The 12,534-nt window shown below is 51.6% G+C and overlaps 1 protein-coding gene across 18 annotated transcripts in view; it reads right to left on the reverse strand.

The window, feature by feature from the left end:
* SCRIB (scribble planar cell polarity protein) overlaps positions 1-12,534 on the reverse strand; it is a 110,612-nt gene that overhangs the window by 90,489 nt on the left and 7,589 nt on the right. For all 18 annotated transcript variants that reach the window (XM_035897653.1, XM_035897636.1, XM_035897602.1 and 15 more), the window contains exons 2-4: positions 1,934-2,051; positions 1,607-1,685; positions 36-125 (exon numbers count right to left, since the gene is read on the reverse strand). In XM_035897653.1, coding sequence (XP_035753546.1) covers positions 36-125; positions 1,607-1,685; positions 1,934-1,967 — 203 coding nt within the window. In that variant the 5' untranslated portion in view covers positions 1,968-2,051. The remainder of the gene's footprint in view (positions 1-35; positions 126-1,606; positions 1,686-1,933; positions 2,052-12,534) is intronic.

Below are 12,534 nucleotides of genomic sequence, written 5' to 3' on the forward strand. Positions count from 1 at the left end.
CCTCCTCCCCGTTACGAGGACAGGGGCATACTCACTTCCCAATGTCATTGGGGAGGCTCTGGAGGGACACATCGTTCAAGGCCAAATGGCCCAGGCTCCGAAGCTGTGTGAAGCCCTCTGGAAGCCTGTGAAAGCAGGACAGAACAAAATACCATTAATTCTGTGCACTACACAAGCCCTAAATTCCTCACTTAAATCCCCCAAAAGCCAGTCTTATCCCAATTGGTATCAACATGTGGAAGGGAGAAGACCAGGAACCAGCTCTGAACCTGGTTCCTGAGCCAGACTCTGCCCCATTTCCAAGACACCACCACCCCCTTGCACCAAAGTCATCACATGTCCAAGCATGCAAACTTGGCTCCGCAGAACTCGAGCATGAAGCCATGTCATCATTTAAACCCAGAAGCAGGGAGGGCTACCAAGTAATGCCCACCTAAGGGTATTTCTGCAGGTGACACTGCAGCATTTGCTGGGACCAAGCAGTATTATGGTAACATATGGATCTAGTTAGCGGTGTCCCTGCTCACTGCAGCGGTGTTGGACTAGATGACCTCTAGAGGTCCCTTCCAGCCCAAAACATTCTATGATTCTATGATTCTATGATTCTATGAATCTCTTTGAGATGCAACAGAACAGGGAAAGACCCGCGGAAAGGAGAAATCCTTTGCTGTTCACAGGCCGGTCCTTGAGCCTCCCTGTCCCGCTGCTCATGACACACATCCTGCAACTCTGGGCCACAAAAAGACTGACAAATAACTTGTAGTGTGGAAGTGCTGGTCGCTCCTGTGGTACAGGGGCTCTCACTGACTGAAAAGTTTGTCCCGTTCCGGCAGTGTCTGGCGCCACAAGAGGGAAGCAGAGAGGTAAATCCATTGAAAGGGTGCCTGGGGCAGCGCCTGCCCAGGAGCACACAGGGCAGCAGGCATCTGGGGTCAGACGGGCATCCACGGGGACCCTGGCAGACATCGCACCAAGACACCAGTGCCCGAAAGCACGGTTCACCAAGGCAGAGGAGCCACGCTTGAATTCCCAAAACATTATGGATTAAGAAGGAGACAGAAGCCTGAAGAGACAAGGCAGAGAGCGCCGTTCTTGGGCATAGCTCTGGACACGGAGGTATCAGGGAAAGCAACCAAACACAGAGTTCAAAGACGGCCATCCTACGTTATAAACAAGGTGACAGAGCGCAAAAAGGGACGGACAGAGCGCAAAGGACAGCATGCAGGCCTTTCTCTACTCCTCTGCAGTACGAGTCCACATTCATTCTGGTTTCTGCACTGGGGTGAAGGGGTGGGGGCATAACAAGCTTACTCTAAGAGGAGAGAACTCCTCACCACTCACACCAGGGGCAAGGGCACGACTAAAGGCTCGTCAGCCCAAGCCCTCGGCCCTGCAGAAGAGGGAGCACACAGCAGCTCTTCCCTCTGCCGAGCGTTCCGCCTGCCAGGAGAGCAGACATCTGCAGGTCTTGACAAAGGCAGGGCAACACTGGGCCTTGACTTCAAGGGAGGACAATTACAAGGTGAAGACCAGAGAAAGCCAGGGAGAATGAGGAACTTCAACTCTCATTCTCAGCCGGACAGAAGGGTTGCATATGCCTTCCTACCTGGAGAGAGGATTCCCACTGAAGTCTGCGATTTCCAACGATTTGCAGAATTTGATGCTTTCAGGAATTTCTGGAATGTCTAGGAAAAAATACATGAAAGAAAAAAAAGAGGCTTGAGAAGAGCCTATCATGTGGCAAACGGGACACCAGGTACCGTGTCTCAGGCTGTCACCAGTAAGACAACCATATTTTCATAGCTCAGGACCCATGAAATCGCTCTGCAGGACTGGGAAAGGGCACGGCCTCTTCCAGAACCTGAGTGCACAGGGGAGTACCCAGAGAACCAGGGCTGTGGGGCACCCTCTCCCCACTCAGCTTTGACCTTACCGTTACGGGAGATGTCCAGTTCCACCAGTTGCATGAAGTTGGCAACCTCAGGGGGAAGTCTCTGGATTTCATTGTCACTCAGGCCCAGCTTGCGCAGGTTCAGAAGCCTAAAGAAAGGCTGTGACAGGAGAGAACAGAACTGGGTCATCAGCAGTTCCGGGGGAAACCCACCCCAGGGCAGACCTGAGCATCCAGCCCTGGAGACGACTGCCCTCTCTCATAGCCGCTGTCCTCACAGGGCAGTCGCTGCACAGATGAGAACCCCGACTACGGTCGACGAGAGACAAGGGTGAAAGAAGGCAGTTAATGAGTTTAGCTTGATGATTCATTCAACGTCTCTATTACCCCCCTGCTCTTCTCCCTCCCTTGTGGGATACGAACCGGATGCTCCCTGTTTCCAAAGAGAACAGTTAATCTTCAGCACTCAAACGCTGGCATCGCGAGGACGTCACTATAAAGCGGCTTGCCAGCGGACACTGCCGTGTTTGTGAGTCTGGTCCAGAGAAGCCAAGAAAACCGAAACATTAGGGGCCTTCCAGACCGAAGCCCTGTCCCTGCTGCCATAACGTCTGTACAGGACGCTTTGTCAGGACATCAGCGATGCTCCCTGCACCAACAGGGAACGCATTTGTGCCACTTGCACCGGAAAAGAAAAGGAGCAGGCAAACTATCCATAGGGCCCAAGTAACGGAATGAGAGAAGGAAAGAGAATTCCTTCCTAGAAACAGCATGATCATAGAAAAGTTGACTGGAAGGGACCTCTAGAGGCCTCCTAGACCAACATCACCCAACTCCTTCACACCTGCCCTTGTTCTCAGAGGTCAATTATATTACCTACAAACAGAAAATTACAAGATTTGATCAGTCAATCACCTCTTTCTAGGCATCACCAGCCTCTCCGTAAGGCTAACACAGCAAGTTTAACCAAACACAACACACTGTAACTATCAACCGAACAAATCCTGCAGCTGCTTCTAACTATTGTCGGGCATAGGATCCTGGACAGGATGGAAACCGAGGCTGTGGCGTTGCTGCATTTCCTGGATCATTTCAGAGCACCTGGGAATAACAAACAAACAATATTGGGGCACTGCAGAAGATGAGGGAGTTTAAGAAGCCTGCCCATAGCCCACAAACAGATAAGGGCAGAGCCTGCTGCGCACAGACAGCAACATCTTGGATTATGCGTTTGGGTTCTGCAACACCACGGACAAGAGCTCTAAGTCACCTCTGACAGCGTATGAGTTTTAGATGGCCAAACCTTAAGAAGCAGTAACTCAACCCATGACGCCAAAGAAAGTAGCGATGAAGCTAGGAACAAACGCAGGTCTATGCAGTCACAGGCAGAAGCCACTTCTAATCCATGTAATCATCCCATCTGCCCTATGCCAGAGACAGAGGGAGTTACAGCAGGCGACAGAAGATGCAATCACAGGGTTACTTCCAGATGAGAAAACATCTCCAGAGAGTCAGGGCTGCTTACATAGACCACACCGAGAAGGATCAAACAGGAATTTGAGGTCTGAACTTTCTTTCTCAGTGATCCATCTGCTGCAAGGTTACTGAAACAGAGCTCCCCAGGAACAGTTGGGGGGTACTGAGAGTTGTTCAGGTCCGGGGTGGTGGGACACCCCCAACCGTCACTCGTAACACTGCGAGGAACAGTAATACAGACCAGGCCAGGGAGGGGTAAAGAATGAAAAGGTGATGCACAACCTAACCATGAAAAGATACCCAGGTCATGAAGAGCCCACTGGCCCCACGGAAGGGATGATGACGGGGTCTAATAACACAGCTCGAGAAGTTTCTCTGCGCGCTGCTGCGGGCAAGCGCGTGTTTGAGGGACTGCAAAACACGGCGTGGCCTTCGCTACGCGGAGGCTGCCGTGCGTCCACAGCGCTCCCCGCACGGAAAGGGAGAAGCACTCTGGGGTGAACAGCAGTGACAGGGAATTCATGCTCCTGATGTCCTGAAGTAGGACAGGAGACCACAGTAAGCAAAAGAAAGAAGGAAAAAAAAGAAAAGTTCTCTCGACACTGAGCAGCATAAGCTCTTTGTAATTCAGTTTATCTAATGCAAATCGCTTTAACAAGAAAGGAAGTAGGTGAAAGTCTAAATGACAACACAGGTTCAAGCCAGAGCAGGAGGTTTAGCAGCCTGATTTGCTATTGTTTCCTAGATCCTTCTCCTAATTTTAGAATGCAAGGAAATTCCAGGCAAGACATTGTGTTGACCTGCTGGAGTCCACAAGCTGGAAAATAACAACAGGAACAGAACATCTCTAGGCCAAACTTTTAGCACTTGTGCCCAGAGATTTTAGACAGTCTCAGAATAGATGTGCACGCTTTAAAAAATAAATAGAATAAACTAGAATGAAATCATGCTGTATCTTGCACTGCAATATATACGGAAGCGTTTTTGCCACCACAGAGATGTGAAAGCCGACGGCCTGCGGGGCGAGCAGTAGCTGTTGACGTCGCCTTCAGTCTTGCCTAGGGTTCAGTTTTACTCCCTCAGCCAGGCCATCAGAATCAAACCAGCGCAGCAGTCGTGTCCCCAGAGCTCACTGCGATGTAACAGCACCAGCTGCGTGATGGGCCTTCCACCAGCACAACCTCACTGCAAACACCAGAACCGGCGCGCGCACAGCCCCGTCTGCGGAGCCACGCGCAGCCCCGGCCTCGCAAGGAGGCTGTTGTGACAACCTGGCAGTTCTTGCCATCCAATTGACTTTGCTTTGGGGAGACACCTACAAAATGCAATGTTCCAGAACACCTTGCCTTGCATGGTCCTTTCTTACCGCAGATAAACAGCATTGCTTCTCTCCCAGCTGCTGCTTTAAAGAAAAAGAAGTAACCAAAAAACTGCAGAACCTCACAGTGCTGAGGGACCGTTACAGGTCTGTGCACAAACTCCTATGCAGCAACAGCACGACAGCACAAGCTGCACATCCCACTTCTGCAGATTCGGTAAGCTGGGCCTGAATAAAGTATTTTGATGTGACAGAAATTCAAACTAGTCAAAAGTCATCCACAAAACCAAATGCAGAGTTAGGGTGTTCCCACGCAAAAATTAAGATCTTATATTTGCAAGAAAAAAAAAAAAAAAAAAAAAAAAGTTAAGCAGACTTTCAGACTTCTGCGCTTCCAGTGTTGACATGAGTGATGGTGGAAACTTGCTTCTAAATTAACTTGCCCATTTCAAATGCCAAAAAGAATATAAATTATACAGAGGATATTCATAATATTTACATTCAGCCTTTCTAAAATGAAGCCAAAGAAAGAAAACATCTTGATCTAATAACATAGATACAATCGTCACCAGTCTGTACGAATATTGTACATCATGTTTTAGTCCTCTTTGCTGACTGAAAACCAAACAAAGCACATTATTCATCAGATCATATTATTAAATAGTAATGTATGAACTGAAACAAGCCAGACTCTATTCTTCATTTTAAAGGGGTAGTTTCCTTATTGAATATCACATAGTGGTGAGAAAGAAGCAGTCACACATGTTAAAAAGATGCAGAGACAAACAGAAAACTGGCAGAAATAAGACAAAATTGCCTTGACTTATGGAAGTTACTGTTAAATTGAACAAGATTGTCCATTTTAATTGCACTTTGGCTAGACTTTTGAATACTCTGGTATTGCAGGAGTGATTAATATCAGTTGCAGCACAATAAAAGACACTGTTATTTTAACGTGTGAATCTGATGGTTCAATGGACATGTGTCCCTGAATTCTCTTAGAGAAGAATTCAATTTCTCTCTAGAAAGTTAAGCAGAATCCACGTAAGCCACCATGCCTGCCCTGACCAGCAAAACCTTCTTGTTCATCGTTAGGTACCGGCCGCTTGCTCCTCGTCATTACCCCCTTACCCACAGCCGCTGGTCGCGCCAATGCACTACGGCCAGCGGCAGGACAAGGACCCCCGCCAGCGTGGGGCCTGCCCCTCGGCAGGCTGCTCGGCTCACCCATGCCTTCACTGGAGCAGCACAAGCAGCTTTTTCAGCAAACCCAGGGCTCTGTAACCCTGGTGGACGGCACTGCCACCGCCTCGCAGAGCTGCCAAGGCAGCCCAGCACCGCCCAAGCTGTTCAGCAGCCGTTCAGAGACGGGACCATCCTCAGGAACGAGCACGGAGCCGACGCGCTCCCCGCTGGCGCCAGCAAAGCTTGCAGAAAGCTAGCAAGCAGGCACAGCTTGCTCTTACCGCTACGAGGACTACGGTTAATGTGATGCAAAATATGGCCACAGGATGTAATCAAGAACTGATAAGGCTGCAAACACAGTGCCTAACACGATGCACACAATTTTCAGTTCAGTATTTTGTGAACTGGGTACTCCAGCGCGTTAGCCCAACGGCCAAATTTACAAAGCAAGACCGCACAAGAGAATCATTTGTGACATTGGAAATGTAAAACCAATGAATTTTAAAATTGTTACTGGAACTAAGAGTGAAAACTTAAGCCTCTCTTTGGAGACTGGCAATTACCCCTTTTCTAATCAATGTTAACCCTGTTTCACACAGCTGGCAAAAAAAAACCAAAAAGAGGTGATGAATTTAGCACTATACTGAATGCCTCCATTAAGATGAAACACCCACAACCTCCGGATTTTCTGAATATAAGAATAAATAAGTAAATAAAATCACCAAATCTGCACGGCCTAGATATTTCAGTGTCCAAACTAGACTGATATAAGATCAGAAATATGTTTGAAGAAAAAAAATAAGCAGCAACCTTTCACTGTTTCCTGGTGTACCAGGAGCCTGAAGACCACACGGAGCAAACAGGGATTAGTAGGAAAGAGCTCCAGTGCCCGGGAATTCAGCCAGCTCAGCACATGATGGAGGTTACCATAAATAAAAAGGAGGCTCAGGACTTAGGAGTACCAATATACTGACAGCATAGTTGGGTAACTGTGGGGAAAAAGCCTTTGTAAACGGGAAGAAATGACAGATACTGTACGTTGAAGCATGTGATGGGTTATGAGATGGGTCCAATGGAAAACAACTACAAAACTGTCTTGCAAATAAGATCCAGGAGGCGTAAATTCTTACAGCATCCAGAGCAGAGCAACTGAGAGATAAGAGATCGGAAATACCGAGGCCATCCCTCCCATGGACACACTGGCTGGCTGGCAAGTCATGAAAGGCACGAAGAGCCTGTAAAGCACTATAAGCCAAAAGAGAAGAGATAGGCCACAAAACCGTGACATTGCAAAAAGGACAGAAAAACGTGCAATACCAGCTCTGCAGGTGTGTTCAGACGCAACCTCCTCGTGCAGCGGCCCCTCTGAAGGTGAAAGCAGGCAAACATGAGGAGGCATTCAAGAGTTAGCTATAATTTCTGAAGCAAAATTAAATTACTTCAATCTCTTAAAAAAAAAAAAAAAGGCAACCTAGATCCATGGATTTTTCTGTCAAAAGGGACAATGAAGTAATATCCTTCTAATCCGCTGCATATCACAGACATTCTATGTGTCACAGAATCATGACATAACTCGGGTTGGAAAGAACCTTGGGAGATCTCTCGTCCAACCTCTTGCTCCAAGCAGGGTGAGCTATGAAGCCAGACCAGGTTGCTCAGGCTTTTGTCTAGTCAGGTTTTACAAAACCTCCCGTGACAGAAGATCCAAAAACCTTCTGGACCCCTGGGCCCACCAATTAATCCTCCTCGCAGTGAAAAACAGCTTCCTTGTGCCCAGACGGATCCCCCTCGTTCAGTGACGCCCTGTGCCTCTCCCCCATGCACCACCGGGCTCCATCTCCCCCGTAACCCCCCAGCACTGGGGCTGCTGCAAAGCCCCTCCAGAGCAGTGTCTTCTCCAGGCTGAAGAGGTCCCGTTCCCGCAGCCTGTCCTGCCAGGGCAAGTGCGTCAGTCCATGCCCACCCCGAGGACCCTCTCCTGAACCCACACCCCTTCAGCAGTGCCCTCCTTGGATCGTGAGGCCCGCAAGGGGCGCAGGACCGAAGTGTGGTCTGCGGAGTGCTGAGCTGAGGGGTCCCCAGGTGCGCTCCTATCACAGAATCATAGAATCGTCTAGGTTGGAAAAGACGTTTAAGATCATCAAGTCCAACTGTTAACCTAACCCTGACATCCTACCACTAAACCATGTCCCTAAGCACCTCATCTTCCTTTTGCCGGGCAAATACTGAAGTGTGCAACCAATATAAACACTGGAGAACCATCAAGGTTTTAGAAGACCCCTGGCTGTGACAAACCTTCCACAATGACACCCCACCAGCTGCACTTCCACAGGTCACGCAGCTACCCACTCAAATGGGCTGGGTACCCAGGAACCCCCAGGTGAGCTCGGGGACCACCCGCGCTGTTGATTCCACTCCGGTCAGAGCACACGACACTCGCGTGTCAGCTAGGTCCACCTAACCACGACTAAACCAGAAAGACTTCCCTTCTGTCCTGAACAACGACCGGTGCCTCAGCAGCTATCAAAGACCCACTTCAACACTGAGATCTATGCAGAAGTGAGAAAAGATGAAACCCCAGCGCAATTATTAATGAACCTCTTGATTCAGACCACTGCCTTTGGCGCAATCTTATAGAAGAAAGCTAGCAGGCTCACCGAGCAGCATCACTGCTGGGACAGCCAAAACCACCGCCATCGCAGAGGGGAAGAGCTGTCAGCTTCAACTGGAATATCACAGCCGGCCGAGCAGGGAGCCATCCTGGCCACACCGCACTCATCGCCGACGGCTGGGTCAGCCCTGCTCAGGGAACGCTTCCAAACAGCGCACTGTGGCTTTATTTGAGGTTATCCGGGGAAACAGCAACAGGCTCAGCCAGTTCATGGAAACAAGAAACACAGCAAATACAGGCTCCATTTGGCAGATTCACCTCGGGCTTCTGCTGAGGAACTGAAATACCTGTGTGTTGGGAAAGTCCTGAGCCTCACAGGCTGGTGCCGAGGCCCCTGCATGAGGACACATCGCTTACTGGTACCGCAAGGATGCCTGACGCCCCACTTGCAGAGCTTCCCACCCTGCGAGATGGAAGGCATAGAAGGCCCCGATCCCATGGAGTTCAGCATACACGAAGCGTTTTGCCTGCACTTAATTTATAAGCCAGGTTAGGGCACGGCTCCAGCTTCGGTCAGTGGTGAACTCATACACGGGAAAGCAGTGAAGCCAGGAAGGGAGGAATGCCCGCCCGATGCAGAAGTGAGCTGCTGGCCTCACATCCTCAGCACGTCACGACCGCTCCCCAGCAGTGCGGATGGGTGGCACTAGAGGTGGTGATGGCCAGAAGTAAGAGGGGATGCCTAACTCCTGAGCAGAGACCGAAGTCTGACAGTCCCCCTCCTCATTCATCACATGAGGAACTCTGGCCGTCCAGCTCCCAAACTGGCCACATCAGCTGCCTCCTGCCAGCCACTACCGCCTTCGCACACAGCCTCGACTAGCGTTTGGCAGGCGTCGCGCTGCCTGCGGACACCAGCGCGGAGCTTCCAGCCCAATTAAGAAAGCAGGGCCAGTTCCTAGAAAGCCAAAGTCTGCAAAACTGCAGAGGGGTACGCAGCAGGACAGCGAGCGAGGGACGCAGATTTCAATACAGCCCTTCACTCAACAGGGCACTGTGCATCGTGGAGGCAGCTCCAGCAGAACCACAGAATGGCTGAGGTTGGAAGGGACCTCTCAGGATCAGCTAGTCCAACCTCCACTCAAATCAGGATCAGACCCAGGGCTGTGTCCACTCGGGTTTTGGGTATCTCCAAGGACTGAGCATTCCACAACCTCACTGGGCAACATGTTCCAGTGTTCAACCACCCCTCCAGTAAAAACCAACCAAACAAAAAGCAATTCCTTATGTTTAAACAGAATTTTCTGTTTCACTCTGCCCGTTACCTCTTGTCCTGCCACTGGATGCTACCGAGGGGAGTCTGGCTCCATCTCCTTTGCTCCCTGACACCACATACATGTTGTTAAAATCCCCCTAAGCCTTCTCTTCTCCAGGCTGAATGGTCCCAGCTCTCAGCCTCTCCCCATATCACAGACATCCCAGCCTCTTCATCACTTTTGTGGCCCTTCACTGGTACAGTCCTCCAGATGTGGTTTCACCAGAGCAGAACAGAGAGGAAGGATCGCCTTCCTTGACCTGCTGGCAATGCTCTTCCTAACCGCTGGTCAACTGTGGTCCACCAGGACCCCCAGTGTGTCTGCAAAGCTGCGTTTCAGGTGGTCAGCCCCCTGCTTGCACTGCCGGATGAGGTTATTCCTCCTCAGGTACAGAAACTGGCATTTCCCTTTGTTCAACTCCATGAGATTCCCACTGGCCCATTTTTCCAGCCTGTCAAGGTCCCTCTGAGCAGGAGCACCACCACCATCGGTACATGCAAAGCCACACACAGCCTGCGTGTACAGAGCAAAGTCATGAAGGGCCCTTGCAAGCCCAGTCTCCTGTCTGGAAGAGGCCCTAGAAAATGTCTGAAGGAGGCTCCATCCTCCTCTCTGCAATTACCCTGCCTCCAACTAAGTTGGGTTTCTCTATCTCGCTGACGTGAGTTACTTTCTCCAAACCTCAACCCGGCCTCTGACTGTCGATGTTCGTATCTGCGAAGCTCCCAGCATTAGCGCTGAGGCTGCAGCAAAGCCCCAGGACATGAAAAAAGGTTAATGGAGCTATTAGGTTAGCCTAGAGAACCACAGCGTTCAGATAGTGATGCCAGGAATTCGGACACCACCCCCAAGGGCCTCCTTTCCGCTGCAGAGTAATGCTCAGCAGAGCCTTGCCTCCTCCCCTGCTCACTTATTCAGTCAGATCAAGAGGTGGAAAATGAAAAAAGGAGAAAGGACAATGGATGAAAGGATCCAAACAAACCCTCCGAGCTACCACTCAACCATGCTGTTTCCCAGAAACAACAAAAACAGGAGGGCAGGCCTGGAAAGCCAAGAACATTCCCCTGATGGGATTACCAGCCGAAGAGCCAGCCCAGTTTGGCGGGGCAGAGCCAGGGGCAGCCCGGTTTGGCGGGGCAGACGGTGCTGGGGAACCCCAGCCGCCCCGCCCCGCCGGCTGTTCGGAAGAGGCCGAGCGGAGCTGGCCCCGCGGCTCTGGCGGAAGGGAGGGAAAGGGCTTCAGTCCCTGAACCGCCCAAGCAGCGTGACGGTGCACGGCAGGGCCAGGGACACAGATCTACCAGGCCTACCGACCTCCCGGTGCAGACTGCCACCGCCTGCGATGCTGGCATCCAGCCTGCAGCAATCACGGCTGCAGAGTCCCCGCAACAGGGCCCGAGCCCTGCGCCCAGCCACGATCCACACGATGGCAACGCAAGCCGTGTGTCCCGCAGCCCCGCTCCCACCTGCGGAGAGGCGCACCTTCACAGCCACACACGCAGGAAAGCCTTTGGGTACCGAAGCCGGGGACGTGAGAAAGGCTGACTGCTTCTGCACGCAGACTGCTCCCCTCTTCCAGGTCGGCCCCGGGGCCAGGCTAGTTTCATGACTCTTTTCTGAATCTTTGTTTTCTTGAGGCTATAGTGAAAGAGCTCTGGCCTACCCGAGGCTGAACTCCAGCCCCGCCCCCACCTACCACAGCTTAGGCAAGGAGGTCCCCTCCGCTCTCCCCACGCTGAGGTTCGGGTGAAGCAGTCCCACGCGTCTGGGCAGAGGCATTTGTCCCGTTTCATGCCCCAAACACCAGTCCTGCCAAAGGCACCATGCCTGATCCTGCAGGAAGGGGACTAGGACATGGGGGTCCTTGTCCCCCAGTGTCACCTTGCTGCTCTGCTCTGACGGCCAGCCCCCCCGCTTCCACCTGTACCTGGAGGAGAGCCATCTCCATGGCGGCCAAGAGGGAGGAAGGAGGGCAAATGGACACCCGGGCTCCTCTACCAGTTTCTCTGGAGAAGGGGCTGTGCTGTTCTGCAGGACAGACAGCTCGTGGGGGCTGCCCTGGCACCGGGACCCCCGTTGAGAGCAGCAGACAGGAGCAGGGCAGCTTCCAAGTGCCACCAGGCTACAGGGACGTTTCTCCCCACAACCAAGCATGCTCTAAGCAGGCTTCAGTGAAGTGCCTCACAAAGATGGGTCACTTCTCAAGGTGCCAGGGGAAGAGGAGTCAGACACCCAACTTAGGCAACCGTAGAGCCACAGTGATCTCACACACAGGCCAACATCTTTGAAAGAAGGCGGTGATGATTTATACTTGGAGACCAGGAACTGGGTCTACACCATAAACACGGTCTTCGCACTGGAATTCCACAAAACCTTCTTGCTTCTGCAACCAAAACTATCAAGGTGTTCCCAAGCCCTGCCAGCCAAACAGCAGGTCTCAGACACCTCCTCTTCCCCAAAAACAACCTGTAGCAACCCAGGCCGCCTCCGAGACAAAGGCCCAGAGCCGGAGTGTTTGGAGCAGGGGATTCTGCTGCAGGGACTGAGCACACCAACAGCGCCTGCTGCCTCACCTCTCCTCCAACCCAGGCTAAGGGGATCCACGGCAGAGGTCTTGCTCACCTTTCCAACCCTGGAAGTGCCAGTGACAGGACAGCTTCTCCTAACATCTCTTTATTCTTAAGGGAATTTCAAGTCCAACTGTCAAACCCTGCTGGTACAGTCCCACTGCCTTCAG

This window comes from Egretta garzetta, unplaced genomic scaffold (assembly GCF_000687185.1).
Source record: "Egretta garzetta isolate BGI_Z169 unplaced genomic scaffold, ASM68718v1 scaffold460, whole genome shotgun sequence".
Classification (NCBI taxonomy): Eukaryota; Metazoa; Chordata; class Aves; order Pelecaniformes; family Ardeidae; genus Egretta; species Egretta garzetta.